The sequence below is a fragment of the Dermacentor silvarum genome, chromosome 11 (genome assembly GCF_013339745.2).
Source record: "Dermacentor silvarum isolate Dsil-2018 chromosome 11, BIME_Dsil_1.4, whole genome shotgun sequence".
NCBI lineage: Eukaryota > Metazoa > Arthropoda > Arachnida > Ixodida > Ixodidae > Dermacentor > Dermacentor silvarum.
In genome coordinates, this window is record NC_051164.1 from 98,524,046 (window position 1) to 98,548,397 (window position 24,352).

General features: G+C 44.9%; 1 protein-coding gene across 1 annotated transcript in view; it reads left to right on the top strand.

Annotated features, from left to right (window-relative positions):
• LOC119433580 (dynamin-binding protein-like) overlaps positions 1 to 24,352 on the top strand; it is a 58,879-nt gene extending 34,527 nt beyond the window's left edge. Inside the window, exons 10-23 of the mRNA XM_037700830.2 lie at positions 3,274 to 3,400; positions 4,043 to 4,134; positions 4,322 to 4,471; positions 5,513 to 5,618; positions 6,797 to 6,930; positions 8,084 to 8,188; positions 9,048 to 9,179; positions 9,537 to 9,698; positions 12,183 to 12,365; positions 12,705 to 12,941; positions 14,896 to 15,085; positions 19,568 to 19,775; positions 21,095 to 21,743; positions 23,215 to 24,352. Coding sequence (XP_037556758.1) covers positions 3,274 to 3,400; positions 4,043 to 4,134; positions 4,322 to 4,471; positions 5,513 to 5,618; positions 6,797 to 6,930; positions 8,084 to 8,188; positions 9,048 to 9,179; positions 9,537 to 9,698; positions 12,183 to 12,365; positions 12,705 to 12,941; positions 14,896 to 15,085; positions 19,568 to 19,775; positions 21,095 to 21,743; positions 23,215 to 23,400 — 2,661 coding nt within the window. The 3' untranslated portion in view covers positions 23,401 to 24,352. The remainder of the gene's footprint in view (positions 1 to 3,273; positions 3,401 to 4,042; positions 4,135 to 4,321; positions 4,472 to 5,512; positions 5,619 to 6,796; positions 6,931 to 8,083; positions 8,189 to 9,047; positions 9,180 to 9,536; positions 9,699 to 12,182; positions 12,366 to 12,704; positions 12,942 to 14,895; positions 15,086 to 19,567; positions 19,776 to 21,094; positions 21,744 to 23,214) is intronic.

Consider the following 24,352-nt stretch of genomic DNA (forward strand, 5'->3'; position numbering starts at 1 on the left):
ACTTGTGGACACGAGGTGTGCAGCATAGCAGTGCGTCTGTGAACCAGTGCATAGCAGTGTATAGCAGTGCACAGCAAACCGTGTTTTGGTCGCAAACACAAGTGGTGCACTAATCCACTGGTCGCAGAAACATCTCGCTTCACTTATTATGTGGTAAATAGGTTCGAATTTGTGATGCTTTCCATGTAATAAACACAGTAGAACCCCACTGTTACGTTCCCGGGTGCTGCGTTTTCCCGGTTGTTACGTCGTTTTCAGCCAGTTCCGGCACAGCTCCCATAGAACCCAATGTATTGGTAACCCCGCTGTTATGTCGCAACTGTGGGACCGTTCCCGCATCATACATTGCGAACTGCCACCCCGCGCCGGCCCGAGCGGCCATTTTGACTATTCATGTCGCTTGGCTTGGTTACTTGACGATGGCATTGGCCGCCCAAAGTGCCGGGGGCGACACTTATGACGTATTTTCGGTTTCCACCAGCAAAAGAATGGCCCTTGAGATTCGTATTTGCTATCTAAAGATGGTGTCTATGACGCATTGCAGCCTTAAAATTGGTTTTGGCTCCTAGATGTTCTGTATAAATTCCAAGGGCGATAACGCTGTCACCGCGCCCCGTATGCTGTATGTGCGAGTGAAAGCGTGCGAGGGGAGCCGACGACCACGTCGAAATCTCGCTCGCGAAAGAAAGAAAAGAAGGGAGGAAGCGCGCCTTCCATTGCGCTCAAGGCACCGGTGAGGGGGGAGGGATAGCGAGCAGCGTTGTGCAATTCCTTTCTCTATGTTTGTGCTCTGGCATCAACTGCGTACTGCGCGGTGGCGCGTGGTCACGCGGGACATATCTTGAAAAGGATCTGCGTTGCGGGCAGAGTCTACGCAGTGTAGGTGCATCGGCGGCTCGTAGCTTTGTGTGTGCTGTGTGTTCTCGGCGCTCAGTTTGTGTTGAAGTGATAGACAACAGCACGAAGGTGACTTCGCTCGCTTCTGCAGCGGCGCTTAAATTCCTCACGCCAGCGTTTGACAGTGCGTGTCCGTGCTCATCGAGCGTGATGTGTTCATATTTGCCTGTGGGCGCTGACACCATGCTTGTTAATATAGTTAATAAGTGAATGTTTACAAGTTTATACGGACGATAAAACTACTATTCTTACTTTGTATAGTTGTCTACTAATTTGCTATCGCAATCGATACTTTGGCTGTCGGGCGAAACTACGACTTTTTTTCACACGTAAGAATTAAAATAATATTGTGTGCAGTTCAACACTACTCCCATTTTTCAATTTTTCCTGTTTCCCGGTTCTTGCATTTCCCGGTTCTTGCATTTCCCGGCTCTTGCGTTTCCCGGCTCTTACGTATTTTTTTACGGTCCCGTGAGAAACGTATCAGCAGGTTTCTACTGTATGTCATATTTTACAACATGAAAGTATGAGAGGTTACTGTTACATCGAATTACAGTAATGCCCCGTTAACTCGAAGTAGTAAAAACTGGAAAAAATTTCGAGATAAGCGAAGTTTCGAGATAGCCAAATTTACTAAAATATATGCATAACCACTGCGTAAAGCCAACATGACGCCTGTCCAGTATGGCGCTGGTAACCGCCGACTGCTTCACAAAAGCTCAATGTACCAGGAGCGGTACCTTTAGCAGATAATTTTTACGATATTGTGTGCGACTCAGCAACCGACATGTTGGTCGTATATAGACAACGGCGAACCTCACACATATAAGCGCAAGCGCAGATACATGTTGACACCGTGTTTGAAACTGAGTCACGCTAAAAATCGCGCGAACGTGCTCGTTTCTCCGGAGTTTACGACAGAGGATAACCCCCACGGAGCGTCGTTCTAACCGAAAAAAGCGGTAGGGGGTGGGTACATACCGAACATTTGGCACAGGTGCAACATGGTTTCAATCATTCAGGTCGACGCAGTTGATTCTCAAGCCATTTATTTTCCACAAAAGAAACTTGTAATGCTGGTCTGCTTGGTGACTGCACTTGGTGCGAGAAAAGCGTTCTCAAGCTGCCCGACTCACCTCATCAGTTGTTCGTTACTACCTCTGCACTCGATTTTGTTCGTAAGCAGCCGCAATAAATTCCTTGCCTCGGCTATTGTTGGGACGCCTCACGACCCCTCATTTTCTTGTTCATCCATGTCCTCACTGTTAACTGTGGTTTCCGCAATATCGCCATCAGTCATTTCCCCAGTCACAGGGACATCTCGCTCGTACAGAGCGTACTTATCAAAGCCGACATCCGATCCATCAGTGCTGTCACTTGCAAAGCCTGTAAGTTGGCGCACTTCTTCTCAAAGTTGGTCGCAGCCACTGAAGTCCTCTGTCTCCGGCTGTGGTCGAACCACCGCCAACGCAGCCACGCACAACAGCTGCCTCCGAGCACCGGGCATCCAGGCACTGCTGTGCGTGGCTGGCGTGTTTACAAGTGGTGGTGCGCTCATCACTGGTCATTGCGATGCTCCGCCTGCATAATCAATGGGTTCAGCTGGCCGAGAACTGTAGATGAGGGTGAAGTAGAATCATGCAAAAGGCATTGGGACAAAATTTCAGGCCTGGGCCGGTATTTTGTAGCGATGCGTTATGCTTTATTCTATGCTAGTCTTATCATGCACCGTTCACGGCCGGCTGATCCCGTTGATAATGTGAGCGGACCGTTGCTCTGACCGCTGACGAAGCGCGAAAAAGCACGAAAAGGCATTAGCATCAGAAAAGGCATCGCTACAAAATACCGGCCCTGGTTTCACTTTTCGGCGTTACCACAGCTGCTCAAAAAAGTACAAAAAAACGTTTCAGTACTGTCTTTTCTTTCTGCATTTTTGCAGTCTAGGTTTCGAGATATCTGGAGTAAGGCGCATATATGACGCACTACTTTTTTGTTGTGAATTTTATTCGACGAAAGAAGGGGGCTCTATAGCCTTCATGGTTGCAGGTTGTGCATGAAGCAGAGTATAGAGAAGTGCCAATGGCGACCAACTATATTTCATCGGCTGTTACTTGCCAGAGGGAAACATTTGAACATGCTCTACACATGTGTTTCTTTTCTCCAACAGCTAACATTCAGCTGTACTCATTACTCACCCTGTACATTTCCTTTGCGAGTTGTATATTGAGCTAGGCTTCTCAGTTCTCCTGTTTTCATGCATGCCACCTTGCCGCTGGAAGAGTGCCGGCACAATGCGGCTGCTTGCATTCATTGGCTGGTTTACTCCAACTTGACCTGGTGTCATTTCTTTTCTGCTGCTGCTGCTGCCCTTCACAGATGCAAAGCTTGGACATCGATGCTGTGACACTGTTTGGGAACATCGACGAGGTGATTTCTGTCTCATCACAGCTGCTCAGTGCCCTGGAGAAGGAGCTGGTGAAACCGGAATGCTCACAGCTCATTGGTGAGCAACACCTTGGAAAAGGCTTAGACAGATGATTTACCTGCCACACCCCTGGACAAATACAGCAGGTGCTAAATGGACACACATATGAGGAAGTGGAGACAGACAAGCACTTGTCTTTATCCGCTTCCTCGTGTACTGTTTGCTAGGTAGAGTACTTTCCTTCCGTTAGATACTACACTCTCTCGCAAGCTTCTGCAAGCTGTATAACCATCATTACTCTGTGTGTTCGATTGATCAGGAATTGTCAAAATGGCCGTACGATTGCATGATGTAACTTGGCGCAGGAAACACTGGACAAAACATCACACATTCATTTTTCACCTGTGTCAATCGTCCTGCGTTTTCTGCGCCAAGTCACTTTGTGCAGCCAGGAAATTGTAACCTAACTGCCTCGATTGTGAATGTGGTAATGTCTTTCAATAAAGCACTGCTTATATAACTGCAGGAATGCAGGCAGAGTAGGGATTTGGCTGGTTGGGAAAATGAAGTTCCAGAAGATAAGTGACCTGCAATGACAGTTGGTGCCTTATTTTGTGTTTGTTTGTTTCACTTTTCTGGGTTTGTGTTTGACTCACATTTCTGTTAGCTAGGAAGTAACTGTTGTTCAGACAGCTTGTCCATAACAGCTTGTCTATGCAGGCACTTGTTTTGTGAACGTTGCCGACGAGCTGAAAGAGGTCTACGGCCACTACTGCCGCAACCACGATGATGTCAATGGCCTTTGGACTAAGGTACGAAAGCAGTTGTCGGTTCAAAGGCTCCTTTCCTTAGGATTTTTTGGTGCAATAGAGATCTTGATAAAAGAAGAGGGTAGTGTGCGTGAAAAAAAAAAAGGGATGGTATGGAATTTTTTATCTGTAATGTAGAATTCATTACTTAAATTTTTGCTTTCTCTTTCTGCTTGCTGGTTTTCCGCAGTACATGGATAATGCGCGAGCAGCTCAGTTCCTCCAGGCAGGCGTGGAGCGCATGCAGCACGAGACCAACTGCTTTGACCTGCCGTCCGTACTCATCCGTCCTGTGCAGCGCATACTCAAGTACCCGCTCCTCATCAACGAGCTGGATAAGGCATGTCACTGTTAGCCCGCTTACAGGAGCTGACATTTTGTTGTCATTCATTTGCTGGCTTGATCACTCTTTCAATTGCCTAACTACCCACTTGCTTGATCGATCAAACAAACAATCAATCAATCAATCAATCAATCAAGCAATCAATCACTCAATCAATCAATTGCAAGACAGGAAGCTGTTGCAGGTCTTTAAGATGTTAATAGGAGCATGTAAGAGTACAGGGCCAAGGTTATTTCCATAATGTTCAGGTGATATTTAGCTGCATTGGTAAGGGGTTGCACTCCTGGCAGGTGTGGTGGCAGGTAGTGTCTATGTTGTCTTCTGGTCATCGAAGACAAGCTGCATTACTGCTTCTCATTGGTTTCTTGACTTCTTTGCAGTAGCAACTCGTGCTTTTGGTGGCATGGAACATATGGTACACCAATATCACCTTAAAACTGATTGTTCAGCAAAAATGGTCGCCCAAGAGTTCTTATGTGTCTAAGCATGTTAACCTGATTATGTAGTGCAGCTGCGAACAACCTTACTGATAATGCGGGTAATCGTCACAGGACAATGTGTCAGGCATCGCTGGTTAGGGATGTTGAACCCCATGAATCAAGCAATCACTACAAAACAAGTGAGTTAGGGGCCAGTGATGCCTGACATATTGTCCTGTGATGATCACCCACATTATCAGTAAGGTTGTGGCTAATTTTAACCAGAAACCAATTAAGTAATACATTTTCAGCATCAAAACGACATACAAAAAAAATATGACTAGACAAAGATTCTGGAAAATTTGTTACATCTTCCTGGAATGTAATTTGAGGGGCATAGAGTTAATATAGTAGTGCTCTTTACTTTTTTTTTTTTCCGCGGTACTTTCATGGAGCAGAAGATGGGGCACAGTCGTAGCTTGCAGCGCCACTCCCTTGTAGTGGCAGCTGTAAAACAATCTTTCGGTTTCATCATTTGGAAATGGCAGTTTGCAGTGTCCAGCTTCACTTAGTTTTCTTTCTGGTGCTTTTGTTTCTTTTTTCTTTGCTATGGAAACAGTCAACAGAGGCTGACCACCCTGACAAGCCAATGCTGGCACAGGCCATGGCAAAGATGTCCGATGTTGCGACCTCCATCAACGAGTTCAAGCGGAGGAAAGATCTTGGTAGCCCAACTTCCCATACCTCCTTTGTGCACTTTCAGACTCACTGATAACAATATCAGCATGCAAAAAAAAAGTCAGTTATAGCTGATAATTGGGATGTGGCTGTCGACTTCGATCTCTTCGAACCAATAGAATTGCTTTAAATGAGAAGGATGTCTGAATTTAAAAAAAAAAAAGTGCTTGAAGTGCATTGACATCTTCTGAGATCTTTGAACATCACTGAGTTAACCACTGCTAAACTGCTACTAACAGCCTTTAACAAGGTTATCAAGAAAATGTCACGGTGAACATTTTTTATTGCACCAGGTATATCTGGTCACAGTACAAAGATCCTTCACATTAGCAAATTTCTCGACTGTGCTTGCCTTTTCTAGGCATCCATTCTATAACTCTAACAGCTTACTGGTTATCTGAACTACACATTACATGGCCTGCCCAGTACCATGTTTTCCTCTTTATGTCAACTATAATGTCCGCTACCCCTGTTTGCTCTCTAATCGACATTGCTGTCTTCCCGATAGTCTCCCTTAAAGCCAGCCTATACTTGCAGGTTTAGCCAGCACTGCTGATGTTCATTTTGCCAAGGTGATAGTAGTGTGGTTGCACATTGTTAAGCATGTTATATCGCTTTAAATATATATGCCATGTATTCTTTCTTGTCCTGCCTATTTTTGCTGGAGGAGTCACTTTTGGTTAACTGACATGTCTATAACTGAGTTACGAAACTATCTACTACCCACTGAACTGTGTCTACCTATCTTTTACAGCCCTCTTACGTCTTATATGTAAGTCACCCGTGTTGCATTTCGTCCATTGACATCTGCCTACTTTAACAGTGTTTGATAGTGGCGATTACTGTATGGACTCGCATTGATTTTATACATCTACCAAGATGCGCAGTTTTAGCAAAATGACGCTAGCAGTGTTTCAGAGATAAGCATCGGTATGTCAGTGGCACATATTGTACAGTACTGATATTATCTGCAGTACTGCACATTATCTGCAGTACTGCACATATTACATATTCACTGTCTGCTGTTCCAGAAAATGTTAATCTAGTCATATTGTATATTTGACTAGTCAAATAGTAGATTTGTACCTCCTTATTCACTAAGAATTTTAAAAACTAATTTGTTTCTTTTGTCATCTTTTTCATCTCCCTGCCCACCTGCGTTCAGTATGCAAGTACAAGAAAGACCCATCAGAGTCAACCTTGTCTCGGAAGCTGGCCAAGCTGAACCTGCACTCGGTCCTCAAGAAGTCGTCCAGGTTTGGTGTCCGCCTGTCATCCACCTTTGGCCTCACGTCTGTGGTGAGCAGAGGCTGTGTCGTGCTGTCATAGTTAGCCCTTATTTTGCAGGCTGGGTCAATTTCTTGTCGCCTGTGAAATTCAGTCCCGCATATTTGTAGAATACCATGAGATGAGTTATTGTGCATTTGATAAGCTGGTTGTTTCACATGCAGTCTAACCACATTTTAACAAAATGGCATATAACAAAATGAGGGATTTCTCGAAATTACCTTTGACTTTCCTGTAGAGATCTATTATTCAAAGCTTCACATTAAGGAAGTAAAATTGTCCTGCCAATGGATATAACGAACTAGATTTGTCTCCAAAACCAAAAATCAGCCTGCAGCACCACGCAGACAGGCACAGCTTGAGTGTCGCCTCCAAGATTGCATCGATGCAATCACAGAGGCCACTCCTAGCTGCATCAAACCTGCATCAGCCTGTGCGACTTTCCACAGTGAGAAAGAGAAGTGTGATGGTGATGGTGAGCTGCTGCTTGTGTGACAAGTGCACCCACTTCTCTCCCTCACTGTGGTGTACCGTGCAAGCTGGTGCAGCTAGGCATGGCCTCCGAGATGGCACTAGTGCGAGTGATATCTCAGAGGCCACGAGCCGGCCAAGCCAAGTCGGTGCGGCAAGGTTCGCTGGCCTCATTCACTCAGCGAAGCCATGTGAGAGCGGGGGATCAGCTGCATAGTCGGCAAGCCGTGTTGTGTGCCATGTACTGCTTGATCACGATAGACTGCAAGCTGTTTCCTTCGGTGATGTTGCTGTTTCGTTGGTTTCATGGCAACATGATTTAGCCAAGTGGAAATCGGAAGCAGAAGACCATTTCATTGGAGCAGAAGGCAGCTCTCGTAAAGGCAGTCACACCAGCTGCTAGGAAGTGGCGTGTTGCGCGCGCTGAAGATTATTTTGCTGTTTTATTAAAATTTCATTGTGCACATGGCTGTGTAGCAACTCCATTGGCAGCAAATTCGTCTTGTGTGCATGTTTAAACTTCTGCCCCCCATTGAGCGTGTGTTGTAGTACAGGGCAATAATGGATATACTAATCAAGTAATTTCGGCTCTCCTTTCAACTTTGTTATAACAGGGTTTTACTGTAGTTCTTATGCAGTGATGCACATATTTATCTCTGCTACTTAATATCCTTCTTTTTACAACTTGTTAAAGGAAAAAGACGAAGCCTTTGAGCGTGCTGAGCGAGAGTTCCGTGTCCTGGAGAAGGCGCTGAAGCTTTTCCTCAAGAACCTCGCCGTGTTCTGCGACCAGATGAAGGTGGGCCAACGGCTCTGGCAGTCTGCTACTATATTGTTTATGCTTTTAGCAATTGCCCTAGACAACACTGTTGGGGCACGCTCACTGTTTAAAAGTCTTCAGTGCTGTGTTGCATGTCACACAGTGTACGTTGCTTTGTTCAGTGGCCCTGTTGTACGTTGAATTATTGTGCTATGTTGGCAAATGCAAGCCCTGTCATACTTGATGAGCACATTTGCAATTGTGATCATGTGCCATCTTATCTTGCTGTCCTTTATACTGCAGCATTCTTTTTATATCTGAGCTTGCATTCTGAAGCACCACGATTATGTGCTTGTAAACAGCTTTAATACCAACTGTGGTGACCATGGTGGCTCAGCAGCTGTTGTATTCTGATGGCAAGCACCAAGTCAAGGGCCCAAATGCTGGTCACCGCAACTGTATTCTCAATGGAGGAGGAACTCTGTACTACCCTCCTCCCAGAAAAAAATAATCGTTGTGCACTTCCATTTAGATACACTCAAAACGTTTATACAACTTGGATATGCATGCTAACATGTGATTGTGCGAACTTTCAATGCAATAACATCCCTTTGACCATTACACGCAAGTGTCTGAATGCGTAGAATAACAGTGATGTTGATTTAGAAGGCAGGAGGATAATCGGAAAGGGAAGAACACAGGATGATCCCCAAGCAAGAGCTACTATTAGTCCACCATGATAAATCACTAGTTGAGTAGGTTACAAATGACGTTGCATTCTGTTGACCTCTCTGCAGTCTTGAAGAAGATTAGTTTGAACTTCCCTCCCCCTCTTTTGTTTAGCAGCTGTCACCAAAGCCAGATGTTCTCACTTAATTTTTTTTTTTTTCGGGTGCAGCAAACGGTGCACGTGTCACTGCAACTGTCGGAAGACCTGGTCCAGTACTACCACGACCGCAAGTCGCTGCCTGAGGTGGAGCGCTACCGAGCGGTCCAGCACACCATCTGTTCCCAGCACTGGCACGAGTTTGTGAGTCCCTTTCAGTTGTTTCACATTCATTCATAAATACCGTAAATGACCAATTTTTTAAAGGAGTGCACGTATCAATACCTACTGAAGTGACTTGGTTGCTGTGGTGTCCAGCTGCCGAGCACACGGTCGGTCAAACTTGTAGTGGCGACATTCTAATTGGTAGTGAAAAGCAGCTGTAAAAACACTCGTGTCCTTGGATTGCCTGTTAATGAACCACAGACTGTATCCAAACCTCGTATTCAAACTATTTTTACTATTTTTACGAGCAAATTTTTATGACCAAATTTTTACGAGCAAAATTTTGAGTACTTTGAGGAGCGCTGACATGCACCACTTTTCCTTGTGATGGAACAGGCAATGGCGGTGGATCGTGATGTGGAGGGTGTGCTCAAGCAGCTCCTGCAGATGTTTGTGGGTCCCAACAAGCTGATCACCAAGCGGCAGCACAAGCTGCTCGACTACGTGGCCAGCAAGAGCCGCCTGGAGAAGAACAGAGACTTCACCAAGCAGAAGGCGGTGAGCCATGCTGCATCCTTCTAATCTCTTTCTTGTTTCTCCAGGAAAGAGTCGCTTTAATCAAGCACATGTGAAGGAACCAAAACACTGTTTATTACGCAGAAATGAGAGAGAGAACAGAAATGAGAAAGAGCTAGGAAGGCAACCTTCATTTGCACAGACGTTAAGCAACCCACACCTTATAGAAATTGATGGTAGTGAGCAATTTCGTAGTTCTATAGGAAAAAGGCACTTGAACGCAAGCACGGAAAAAAAAAAAAAAGAAAACTGAAGCGCTGCTTGTTACTGAGAAATTGACATAAAAAGAAAGCAAGTGTCGATTTCCACAAACGTTTAGCAAACTGCACTTCTTAGACAGGAAATGATAGTAGCGAATGAAGATACATTATGTTATACAAAAGAAAGTTTTGTGCCCTGATTGCGGCAGGAATGCCGCAATCGGCACATGCGGCAAGCTGACACATCTTAGACAGTGGATAGCCTATTTTCCTCTCATTTTAAAATATAAATTTGCTCCCTGTGCTCTGGTGGTTCTTGTACAGTCAACCAGAAAAGCTTACGGACCACGGGATCTCCGAAAACGCTGAATATTCGGAGCAGCCTTTAAAAGTAGCCAGTAAAAAACCGTACATCACAATGTTGTTTGCATATACCAGTAGAGGCTGGAAATGGGAATACCAGGCTGCGTTTTGGGCAGCGGAGATATTCAGCTTTTTCTGAGATCCCTTAGTCCGTAAACTTTTCTGGTCTACTGTAATTCTGTTTGAAATAGATTAACTGCATACATTTGAAGAGGTCTTGCAGAGTTCTTTTCTTAACCATCCTTGCTTTCTGTTACTCAGCTGTAAGTTAAAGTTGTCAAATCAAATTATGAATCAACCAAAGGCTGTCCTATTTGCATTTGAAATTTTGGAATATTAGCGCAGCCTTATTAATAATCTGATAATACTGGTAACACATGGGCTACGGCTGAGTGTGATGATGGCAACAGCAGTGCGTGCCTTTCATGTTCGCCAGATGAAATGCCGTAGCCTATGCTGGCCCTTCATACGTCATTGCACATTCCAGTATACCTGGCAGTGGTCCCTATACTGCCAGGCAACTGTCGCGACCGAGCACGGTGTTAGTGAATGTATCTTGTGCTGGAACAGAAATATATTGTTGTGTGTTGTGCACATTTGGGAACAGTAAAATTAAAAACAGAGCAAATAAGTCCCCGAGGCATCTTGCATTAAAAAAGGAAGGGGATAACATCATTAGCACCACTCCTGATGGTGTCACGAGGAAAGAAATTTGGTTGGTGCTGGGGAAAAAAAAAAGCATTAATCGGCCATGCATGATAAAAGTTTTGTTTAGTGTGGTTTTTAGCTGTTGTAGCCCAGTGTTAAGTACATGTTAGTTCTAGTAAGCAGTGTTTGTGGTGCCTGTGCCTTTGCGTCTTATTAATTTTGCACAGGTGTTGTCTTTTATGAATTGCACCACTACCCTTGTTGATGAGCTTCTGTTGTCTACGTAGTGTGATATGAAAGGCCAACTGCAATAAAGCTTTGGAACCTGTAAAGAGCTTGGTTTCAGATTGTGTAGATGTAGAGCAGACTCTGTGCATAATTTTATGTTTGAAGTATGAGTGGGTGCGTAATGAAAAGCTCGCAGGATTAGATAATTTTAGACAGATTAGAAAATGATGCAGAACCCTGAACGTTGAGAAACAACGCACCTCCTTGACTGGACCTCCGAGATCAGGTAGTGCCTGCTACGGACTGAAAATTGCCGAGGCCGTGGTCTGGGATTCGCATCGCATCTGCTAACCTGTAGGTGCACGTGTTGTCTGCTTAGGTGTTATTTAGCTCTTTCTGTACCGCGCCCATTGGGCATGGTTAGCCCGCTATCGATGGTTTGAAACGTCGCTTTCGAGACGTTCTCTCACCTATATCTGATAATTTTCATTACATCTTTTTATTTGTCAATACAAGCGTGTCATTACAAACTTTGTTCAGTTTTATCCCACAATCTTGATTTTGGCAATTTGTAGCTTTTTTATGACAAATATCTCGTTAATAAAACTTTTATGCATGAGAAGTGCATTCATTATGCTTTTTGTTTATGTATTGCATAAAATTTTGAGTGCAGTAGTTTCTTCAGAAAAGAAAATCTGGCGTAACCTACAAAGGAACACCTATTTTCCCCATGGTAGGGAAAGAGTTAAAGGCTGTTAATAAGAAAAATGAGACAGCTGCTGTGCAAATTTGCCAAGATAGCTTCAATATTATACGCTACCCATTTATAACCGATTTAGCCAGGGCGAAATTTTCTTCCAGTGCGCCTTTAACACAGTGATAAGTGGCAAGCACAGTGATAAGGTGTGGTTAGGCAAGACTTCCTGAATAAGAACACTGAGCGGTGATGGAACACTTGACTGGGAGAGTAATCCGAACTGTGAGAAAACAAATTGGGCTAACTGGTTGTCTTGGCATCATGCTGCAGCTCTCGGAGGAACAGCAGCTGGCCAAGAACACATACTGTGCGCTCAACGCGCAGCTTCTGGACGAGCTTCCCAAGCTGTGTGGCATTGCCCGGGAAGTGCTGCAGTCGTGCGTGCAGGAGTTCCTGCGCGCCCGCAAAACGTTCATCGGCCGCACCACACGTGAGATGCTCAGCCTTATGGAGGTGAGTATTGTTCCTTGGGAGGTGTAAGGTGGTGTTGGTGGTGGTGGTGGTGGTTGTGGCGGTGATGGTGAGGGGGGGGAGTAGCTTGCAAACCAATTTCCATTGGGAGATTACTACTGGAGAAGCACCAAGAAAGAAGCACTGCTCGACAGCAACTGAATGTTTATGCCTTGGTTCAACACATAACGTAGCGCAACATATGATGACACCAGAAATAAGTGTCGCGATCTTCTTGGAAAATTGAGTCAGCCTTGTCTCTAAAACGAGCATCTATGCCCATCAGGAACCTCACATTGGAACTCAACTCATAGTGCTTTCTCCCCCTTCACCCATTCCCAGCTTCCCATGATGCTTAGCGCCAAGGGCAACAGCAATGTGCTGGAGAACTTCCGCATCAAGCACAGCCTGGTGCTCAAGACTCTCGCGGAAGAGCCAAGTGCGAGCGAGGCCAACCTGTTCACTGGCCTCCTGGCCAAAGCCGAGGGTGGGGGCACCCTTTCCCGCAGTGCCGGGGCCAAGATGGCTGCCCGCCTGGGGCTTGGCTCTTCGCCAAGCGCAACCATCCCTGGCAAGCTGGTGAGTTGGTACAGTAGACTTCCATTAATTCGACTCCGGTTAATCGATCCCGACCAAAGGTCCTAACCGGCACCCGCGCATTTCTATGGGCGCAAAAATTTTGTTGTTTCAATCCTAAAATTGATTGTCATCAGATAATTCAAACTTTACTAGTCAGCACGCACAGCCCGACCTTTATGGTAACGCCAATAGCAACCCCTTTAGTGGCAGCATCTGTCTCTGCGGAGCTTATGGGACCGGGAATGTGTTGAACGTACATTATCTGCTATCGAAAACGTATATCTTTAGCCTGCCCTAAGAAAGTTTTCATGCAATAGCCTTAGCTCACCGTGAATTATTACAGTATTTGCTGTACTCTAACGCGCAGCTTTTTTTAACAGCGAAGCTGTTTAAGCCAGCCGTAATTTGTGGTTTTTATCGAAAAACTATGAAGAAATAAAAGAAAATAAACTTTCTTGCCGAGGCGGGATTCGAACCCGGGTATCCCCGGTCCCAAGGCGAGCATCGTAACCACTACCCTATACAGCCACGCTTGCAGAACATGCATTTATGCAAACCATATGATTGCGTTTGAGCGTCGTTGTCTTTGTCCACAGCTGGCGCGTTCGCACGCTCGTGCTCTGCGAGGTGAAGAGTTTTTGCGTGCTATGAGAGCGAGCGAGAGAGAGAGAGAGAGAGACGCATTCACGGAGCAGGTCTGCTGGAACGCTTTGTCGGCATTGCAACGCGGTGTTGGTGTTGCAAGCTGCACTATGCAACGTGCAGTGACGGCCGTAAGTCCGAGACGCGCGAAAAGAAATTATCATCATCATGAGTAATAAGATGAAAAGTTCGCACGCACTTCCGGAAAATGCTGGGCTATGATCGCCCAGCTTCGCTGTTTCAAGCGTTGTGCGGCTGAGTGCAAGTTTTTTTTTTTTTTTTCTACAAGGAATTGAGCCGTTAACTGAGGTCGTGGCTTTTGTATGCTTTGCCGCATAACACGGCTGTACTGGGGCGAAGCTGACTTTAAAGACCGTGCGGCGAAGTTGACAAAAAAAAAAAATGACCGCCATTGTGCAACATGTATTCATGCTTGCCAATTCTTCTTGCTAAAAGATCGGGTACATATTAGATTTCTTCTTTCTTTAGGAGCTTTAATGTCATTTCTACGTTAATTTTCTATTTTGGACACTCAGAAAGTGGTTGTGCGTTTGATTCGGGGGGCGAGTTAGACTTTGGCAATGCTGCCTAATGAATTGACTGTGTGTTTTGGCATATTTTTCTGCATCTTGTTTAATTCAACCCGCCGGATAATTCGATCTATTTCGTCGGTCCGTTGAGGGTCTAATTAACGGAAGTCAACTGTAAGATGTCTGCGGATAATTTGTGTGCTACACAACTAATCTCATCTATTAGCCTTTTAAGTAGATATGAAAATTCTTAAGGAAATGTTTATTTTTTATCAAAATGTACAAAATACACCTACATCAAGGGTATTAAATGTAAAGAAAAGAAACATTTAGCAGAAACTTTTTCACCTGTAGGTTTGTTGTCAGTGGGCAGCACCAAGCAGTACATTGGAAGTGAGGTTCACCCCAAGCCGCTTATAGCTTCGTGCCGAATTTGTACAGAGTTTTTGTCGGATGTGAAACGGAAGTATAACATAGCATTTCCTCTACATTACCTGTGTGAAACAACTGCCACCAGGGATCTTGATTCAGCCTTTCTCTGCTGCTGTGCTCTCAAAAGAAAGTGAGTCATGTGACAAACTTCTTCCTCATCCTCTGTTCCTCCTTTAATCCAACAGAGAACACTTACTGCCTGTCATTTAACGTTGGCCTAAGACATTCAGCCAGAAACTCCGTACCCAAAGCCAGAACTCTGCACGAAAAAAATAATTTTTTTGGTCCGTTGCCGCTAAGCAACACTCGTTCATGGATGCTTAATCTTGTATGCTTGCTCTCTTCCACAGGAGCCTCAGACAGAAATGCAGCGGGTGTTTGTGCGCTCCAGCTATCCCATGGAATTCGTCTACACCGTCGCGGAGGACTATGCCTCCTCCGACATTCTGGACATCAACCTCCACACTGGCGACATTGTTGGCGTAGTCAAGCAGCAGGACCCCATGGGAAACCCTGAACGGTGGTTCGTCGATAATGGAGGTGAACACATTGATCATTTGATTGATTAATTGATTGATTGATTGAACACATTCATGCATAAATAAGTAATTCCATGCAAGATCATTAACCCCCCCCCCCCCCCCCGTGCCATAAATGAGCTGGGTTTGTTCACGCATTTGTGGTAAAAACAGCCACGGATGAACTCGGCTCGTTGACGGTACTTCTCATGTTCTAGCCGTGCCATGGACGGACTAGTTTCATGTCAGTGATTTGTTGTGGTTCTGGCAGATAACAGCACTCAACTTGTGCGACAGTGCAAGCAGGAGCAAGTTTATTCTTGTGAAAGAAGTAAAACATGTTGGCGACTGGGGTCCTTGAAAATAATTTGGCCATTCTTGGTCATATTCGGGATAATGGCGTGGCACCCGAAAGGGGTTAAAATGAACATCATCATCATTATCGCCGTCATAGCATAATGAGTGTACTCCAGGAGAAAAGTCTCTCCCAGAGCAATATTTTTCTACAAAAAATGCTAGAGCTGAATTGGGCATTAGTGTCTACAGGAATTGCAAGCATGGCAGTGCTGCCTGCATAGGAATGACGTGTGCTTAATGAATTTGCCTGAACTTTGTGCTTGTGGCCTCAAAAAGCCTTTGTGGCTTTCATTTTCAACAAAACATTGCTATAAATTCAACAATATGCAGTGATTGTGTGTGCACAGAATCTTATTGCCTTCGTGTGTTTGCAAAACATTGTGCGCTTGGGAATTTAGAAAGATAAAGTGTAATAAATAAACACCATAAAAATTTCTGAACCCATAAGCATGAAGATGAGGCAAATCCATGCTTGTACAGTAGGACCCCACTGATACATTTCTCATGGGACCGTAAAAAAAAATTAAGAGCCGGGAAACGGGGAAATAAGAGTAGTGGTGAACTGCACTCAATTTTATTTGAACTCTTATGTTTGCAAAAAAAGAGTCGCAGTTTCGCCCAAAAGGCAAAGCATCGATTGCAATAGCAAATTAGTAGACAGCTATACAAAGTAAGGATAGTAGTTTTATCATCTGTATAAACTTGTAAACAACAAATGTCAGCGTGCACAGGTAGGCAAACATGAACACATCACACTCGATGGCCATGGACGCTGTGAAAACGCTGGCGTGAGGAAGCGCGGCAGCAGCAGTGATCCTTCGTGCTGTCTATCGAAGTGACCTTCGTGCTGTCTATCGCTTCAACGCAACCTGCTGGGCAAAAACACAGCACATACAACAGTATGAGCCGTCAGTGCACGTAGACTATGCCCCCAAAGCAAATTGCTTTCAAGATACGGCCCGCGCGATCCTGCCCGGCCACGCAATATGCAGTTGATGCCAGAGTACAACACGGCCTTCTGTCTCTCCCCTTCCCCTTTTGCCTCGAGCGCGACGGAAGACAGCGCGCTTCCTCCCCGCTTTCCTTTATTGCGCGCGAAATTGAGCCGCGACCGTCTGCTGCCCTCGCACGTTTTCACTCGCACATACGTCGTGCGGTGACGATGTTATTCCCCTTGGACTTTATACGGTACATGTATGCACCAAAACCATCTTTAGATAGCAAATACAGATCTCAAAGGTGATATTCTTGCTGGCAGAAACTGAAAATACGTTATAGGAGTCGCCCCTGGCATTTTGGGTGGCCAATCCCATTGTTAAGCCACCTAGCCAAGCTACGTGAAAAGTCAACATGGCCGCTTGGGCTGGCGCGGGATGGCAGTTCGCAACGCATGATGCGGGAACAGTTCCACACTTGCAACACAACAGCGGGGTTACCAATGCATTGGATCTTATGGGAGCTATGCTGGGACCGGCCGAAAACAACATAACAGCCAGGAAAACGCAGCACCCGGGAATGCAACAGCAGGGTTCTACTGTAGACATCATTTCCATGGCAGCTGAATAACTGCGGCACCACCAGAGTTCCCTTTGGTAATTCTTGTAGAAAACTCTGTATCCCAGAGATCCTGTCCTATGCCAACTGGCTACAGGAAGGGATATTCTGCGATGGATCATATTCATGTCATCAATCAAGTAATAGAGAAATCTGCGGAGTACAATCAACCTCTGTATATATGGCTTTCATAGATTATGAAAAAGCATTTGATTCAGTAGATATACTAGTAGTCATAGAGGCATTGCGTAATCAAGGAGTACAGGAGACATATGTGAATATCTTGGCAAATATCTACAAGGATAGCACAGCAACCTTGGTTCTCCACAAGAAAAGTAGAAAGATACCTATCAAGAAAGTGGTCAGGCTAGGAGACACAATCTCTCCAATGCTATTCACTGCATGCTTAGAAGAAGTATTCAAGCTCTTAGACTGGGAAGGCTTGGGAGTGAGGATCAACGACGAATATCTCAGCAACCTTCGGTTTGCAGATGACATTGTCCTATTCAGTAACAATGGGGACGAATTACAGTAAATGAATAAGGACCTTAACTGAGAAAGTGTAAGAGTGGGGTAGCAGAAGACAAACTTAATGTTCAATAGCCTGGCAAGGGAACAAGAATTCAGGATTGCCAGTCAGCCTCTTGAGTCCATAAAGAAGTACGTTTATCTAGGTCAATTACTCACAGGGGACCCTGATCATGAGAAAGAAATTTACAGAAGAATAAAATTGGGTTGGAGTGCATACGGCAGGCATTACCAAATCCTGACTGGGAGCTTACCACTGTTGTTGAAAAGAAAAGTGTACAATCATTGCATTCTACCGGTGCTAACATATGGGGCAGTAACGTGGAGGTTAACAAAGAAGCTCGAGAACAAGTTAAGGACCCCACAAAGAGCGATGGAACGAAAAATGTAAGGCCTAACGTTAAGAGACAGGAAGTGAGCGGTGTGGATCAGAGAACAAACGGAGATAGCCGATATTCTAGTTGTCATTAAGTGGAAAAAATGGAGCTGGGCAGGCCATGTAATGCGTAGGATGGATAACCGGTGGACCATTAGAGTTACAGAATGGATACCAAGAGAAGGGAAGCGCAGTCGAGGACGGCAGAAAATTTGGTGGGGTGATGAAGTTAGGAAATTTGCAGGCATAAGTTGGAATCAGCTAGCGCAAGACAGGGGTGATTGGAGATCACAGGGAGAGGCTTTCGTCCTGCAGTGGACATAAATATAGGCTGATGATGATGATGCCAACATAGCCAAGAATATGGTTGTAAATTTTTAATCTCATCGCTACTTCTAGGACAGGGTACTGCCTACCCTCTCAGTACCCTGTCATAGCCAACCCTTGGAATTCATTCTGGTAAACGTAAGGGCCATGGTTATTCTGTGCTTTGCATTACATATCTGCCAACTCTTTCTTTCTCCTGATGTGTACTCGAATATCAGCTACCCGCATTTGCTTTCTAATTTGTGCTGCTGGTGCTCTTGTTTCTATAAATGTTACACCTGTTAATGTGCCTGCCATACACTGCCTGTTCGCGAATCAAATTTTGTTTCATGGCAGGGAGGCCATGGAAAGGATGCCATCCAATTGAAAATGTCACGGTGCTCTGAAGCAAATGTGAACGAAATCTGAGGTTTAGATTACTTTACCCTTTACATCTGTTATCTAGTTTTCTGTTAACTCATTTGCTAGACTGACCCCATTCGGGGTGGCCTATGGCTGCGTCGTTGCTGACATTTTTTAAAATTGCTTTGCACATTTCGTTGTGTGCAATCTGAACTTTCGATTGGAAAGCTGACTGTTTAATTAAAACTCCGCATTTTATTGACCTTACACAACTGTTTGGCTAATTCATGCACCGACACTGTGCATTGTCAACAGATGTTATGCTGGGGTATGTCAGTCCTCTGTTACATATAGTTATTGCTTTCTACATGTTTCGTTTTATTGTTGCTTTTAATAATATTGATAATGTTCCTGTTTATCATGTGCAATGTACTTACAATATCAGACTTATTACATACCAAGCACTGCAGCTTTATCAGGTGTGCATAATGAATGTAGCATATTCTTGAACGGATTTTGGCAACCATCACTTGGATCTGCAATGTACAATTATTAGCATTTTTCGTTTTCCTTGCAATGACTTACCCAGATGAACACTAGAAATTCACCACGATTCACTGTAATTTTGATTACCCCAAGTATTTACTGAATCTTTCATTTGAAGTTCTCTAAAAGAATCTGCCATCCACTAAAATTGCATTCATGCCTCTCAAAAGGATGAGAGTTTGCTACATCCAGTAGAAAATGCATTAAAATGGCGTCGTCGACAGTTAGCTGTATGAAAGGAGCCAATCACAAACTGTGTCATTCGACCACTGACCTTAGTCGCTGCTCTCGTTGTCGACAATTTGTTCTAGTCGTACAGTGAAACTAATTGTTTTGATATTCAAATTCTGTTGTCCTCTACCTTGTGTACCTGTGTGCTGCCTCGTGCAAGTGGAATATGTAGCAGTTTTTGTATAGACACTGAGCTGCTGGTGAACTAGCCGGTAAGTTGTTGTCGTTTGATTGGCTTTGCAGCAACCAAAGGTTTTGTGGCAGCCAAGTTCCTGCGACCACTGCACCGGCCGCAGGGGCGCCCTGATTCGCACCTGCGCGTGTCCCCGCAGCCGCCAGCAGCAGTCGGGTATGACCCACCACCGCCATACAGTGCCACCGACCCCCTGAGGCCACGAACCCCAACGCAGGTGTCGCGAGCAAGTCCAAGCCCACAGCCTTCAGAACAAAGGTGGGTGTCAGGCGCAGGAGAAACAGCAACGTACACCATAACCAACGTACACCGTAACCAACGTACACCGTAACCAACGTACACCGTAATCAACTTACACCGTAACCAACTTACACTGTAACCAACTTATAATGTTTGCGGGGTTTTCACGATCGACCGATTTTATGAGCTTCACTATTCTGCCGCAAAGCATGCCAGTGGTACGTAGTAGTCGTTAGCAGGCTGAAGGGCGACTCTGGTAAGAAGCACATTCTGTTTTTACCATGACAACCTACCTAGCTCTCGAGATCAATAGTTGGGGAGGTGAGAACAAAAAAAGATTCTGCAATAAGATCGGAGTTGAGGAGGTGCAACCCTCAAGTTCCCTCATTGATTTCCTGGAAAGATTCACAATCACGCTCTCCTCAACATTGCTCTCAATATTGCCTTGAACACATGTACAGTTGCTTTGAACCCAAGTACAGTGGAAAATCAAGCGAGGACTACTCTCATCGCGGTGTTGGCAGGGCCATTGTGCATTCGCTCTGAGTGCGTGAAATCCGTCGATTCATTGGAAAGGGATGGTCACCAGTGTGACTAGTTAACCTGACCAGCAAATGGATTGACTACCTTCATGTTGAATGAAAGGATGCTTTCCCTTTGCTGTCATTTTTTTTTAGGCAGTTGTGTTGTATTTCTCTCGCTTTCCCCCCACTCCTCTGCTTATTGAGTGTTTATACCGGGGTTCCATAATACTAAACGGTTGTGTTGTACTTTGTACTAGTGCTCTGTCTTGTCTGCTCTTTCGTGTCATTTCTATTTTTATGTTGCTAATTTTTCATTATGCAGCCATACCAACAAGATCAAATTTAGTTTATATTGCAGTGTAACCGCTAGCAAGGAAGTTGGAAGTGATCCATTGTAAGCAGTGCACAAATGGACAATGAACATTAAAAAAAAGAACACAGGATGCTTTCTTCAAGCATGCAGATCTACACCCTAAATTCTATTCCCTAAAGTAATAGTTTGAAAGTTAGTCACTTTTCATCTTAATTAAGTAAGTGAGCATCATACAAATTATCATGGCCAACCACAGAAGTAATATGCTGCCCAATAGGAAACCTCTTTATCTCTACTTCACTGTTTATTTAAGAACCACTTAAGGTATTTGCTGAAACATCCATTGTACAAATTCTCATGGCCAGTCACAGAAATGATATGCTGCCCAATAGGATAACCTCTCTATCTCTACTTCACTTAATTAAGGTATTCGCTGAAACATCAATTACATTTTGCCATTGTTGCTTGTTTCCAATCTGTGCCTTCATCATAAATTGCAGGAAACCATACACATACGCTGAAATATCACGGCCGCTGACGCCAAGTGGAAGTAGTACAAGCCAAGTCACTGCGACCCTGCCAAGCCAAGCCATCAACCCAAGTGGCTATAACCCGAGTTACTCCAATTCCTTGTCCCCATCATCGGCTGCTGAAGTTCCAAATGGGTCCATCTCCGGTGGAATGCCATCATCTTCTGCTGTACCCTCAGTTATCTCTTCATCTGCCGCCTCATCACCTGGCGATCCACGTCGAAGCTCGCTAGGGCAGATGGCAGCGAGTCATGGCAGGCCTGACAACGCCTCCATGAGAACAGTTGCTGGAAGCGCAGAGAAGGGCGGTGACGTGACAAGCTATAACTACTCTTTTGCAACCAACCAGGCTGAGCGTCACACCTACGAGGAGATTCCGGAAGAGAACGGCCCCTCCATCGGGTCGCCGATCCGGGAGCCAGAGACTACAGGCTCTCGGTATGCCAACCTTGAGTTCGACCCGCTCTCTGAGGGTGTAACCAAGGCACCAGGTGCTGCGCCTCCACCGCAGAAACAGAGGGAAGCAGCCGAGATGAAAACAGCAGATGTGGGCTCCCGCTACGGAAATCTTGATGCTTTGGGAGCATCTGCAGCGGGCAGCCCTCCTATTGTCAATGAGGTGAGACCTTTTTTTTTTTTTTTTTTTTGTTTAAATCTTGCAGAGCTGTCCTATGTCTTGGTTTTTCTCTAACTACCTGTTCAAATTTCTAATGGAACTTGCATCACCACTGCTGGCACACAGTTTAAAGTGAAGTGCTGTACCGCAAGCTGCTCCTCAGATGTGCTGATTTTTGTGCTATTGTTGCGGAGCAGCTAAGTTGAATGTAGTCAACATTTGCCATTTCTTTGTGTTTTGCCCTCCCACCATGCCTGCTGACCTTTCTCTCTTCACCGTTTCTTTGCCTTTAGTTATGGTCTTGCGCGGGGCTTTGTTCTTCAATGCAGGGTTGTTTTACAGCAAGGCTTTACGATGCCATTTTGTTGAAACATAGAGCAGAACTTTCATCATTGCTAGTGTGTGTTTTAATTGTTGTGCTCTTTTATCTTGGCACACCCAATTTGCCTCGGGTATCTTGAGAATGCTTGTCTGATGCACTGCTCCTGCACTTATCTACATTACACCGTGTAATCAAATAGTCCTAGGTTTTCTTTTTGATGAGGAAGTGTGGAAGCAGCGAAAATTGGGTCTGTTGAGAAAAATACTATCACTTGGGGACATGAGAACTTGCACATGGGAACCATGTGTTTTGCTTTTGCTTTAAAGCACCAGCTATGCAAAAATCACTGCACTTTTTGTTGATCATTGAAGCTTTATGCTAATAATACTGTTGTTCGGGTGGTAAACTGGCAGCTTGTTTACAGTCCTGTGTACTGCAGCAACCTATGGCATGGCATGGAGGTGGCCAGTGTATGATTGCACTGTCTTTAGAGAGACTATCACAACATAACAGTGAATGTAAATGTTACGTCATGTGGATAGGGATGAGCAAAGGCACTAATATCCCACTGGAAAAGCCACATAAACATCACTTGACACACCCATAGTTGCATCGGCTGTGAAGCTGTTTATTTTTTGAAATCGTAGATACAGAAAGATAAAGAAGTGCTGTTGTTATCAAATACGGCATCCCACTTAAAGCTCTTTTGCTGCAAAATGTTTAATCAAACCAAGCTGAACTTGCATAAGGCAGGTAGTAGTTCTCATTGTCTTCATAAATTATCTTCAAGTTGGTGTCATCAAAAACAGCAGAAATGATGCAGCTGTGGCATGTGAACTGCATGCAAACGAGGCATGTTGTGACTTGATTATGTGTTCATTCACCGGCCATTCATTGTGATGCACAACTTCAATTGTTAGGAACAGCAAGGAATTTCCTTAAACAAAAATTGGGCCTGTATTCACAACTTATCTAAAGTAAGAATTCTTTCACTGGCTTGCGTTCAGGGGCCTATCACTTATGATAGTGATTAGGCATGCGACATGACACAGTTGCTGCAGGGATCTCGAGTTGCAGGTGGTGCCTATGCTAGAAAAAATTTGTCGACATACCTGCTGGAATTTAAATCCCTGCTGTTTCCTTTCCACGCAGTATTTCTATGCGCTGTACCCGTTCTCGGCAGCCGGTGCTCACCAGCTTAGCGTTGCCCAGGGACAGGTGTTGCTGGTGATCCACCAGTGTGACCTGCACGCAAACCCGGAGTGGTGGTTCGTCCAAGATCGCCATGGCAACCAGGGATATGTGCCTGGGAACTACCTACACCGTTACACAATGTGACGTCATTGTTAGAGACGACAGTAGCTGGCCACCTCTCCCAGTTACGCCTCACCGATGTCGATATGAACTCTCCCCGTGATGACGAACTGTGGCTTCTCAATTTGTGTTCCGTGTGGTTCAGTTTTGAAAGAACAGCCTCGCAGATGTCACTGACAACTTGTGCTGCAGCTTATTCCCTCGACGCGGCTATTTTCAGTAGTCATCTACTACTGTAACATGTGACCTGAGTTGTACTGCTGATGCCGTCAACCGTTGATCCGTCTGCAAAACATCACTAGTGTCGTCTTGTCACTGTCCTACACTCCTCAGCTCCAGAGTTGGAACAAGAAGACGGAGGCTCAAGAAAAGGCTGGAACTCCTGATTTACCACTTTCCACCCTACAGTCCTCAGCTAGTGCTTTTTTCTTCACTGACGTGTTTTTTTTTTTCCTGTGATTCGAACCTTACATTGGGGTGTCCCTTTCAAAGATGTTGCAAGTCAACTGCAGCCACTGGTATGGTTTGTTAGCCTACACTAACTTGTGGATGGACATGCGCCCTGTGTTCAGTCCTTGTGGTGGCGACTGTCTGTGCATTTATCACTGGTGGTGCTTGCTGTAGGCCTGTGACCCTTGTTTCACGTGAACAACGCTGCTTAAGCCATCCAGACTCGCACTTTGTGTGCAGTTACGTTGTGTGTTGCAGCTTTAAAGACTTCAGTTGCAGCTCATTCGGTGCCTCATCTGCTGACGTTACCCACTGATTCTTTTTGCACTCGGCTCGTGACTGTGTGTTGCTTCCACTGCCAAAGCCTGCCCACTTATATGCATATGATTTTCTTCTTTTTTTGCTTCAGGCAGCTGGGGCACATTATGATGATCGAATTTTCTGTGGCAACTTCTTCACCGCAATTTACTATTACTGCAATGAAAAAACTTCTCTGCATTTGAAAAAAACAAAAAACATATATATA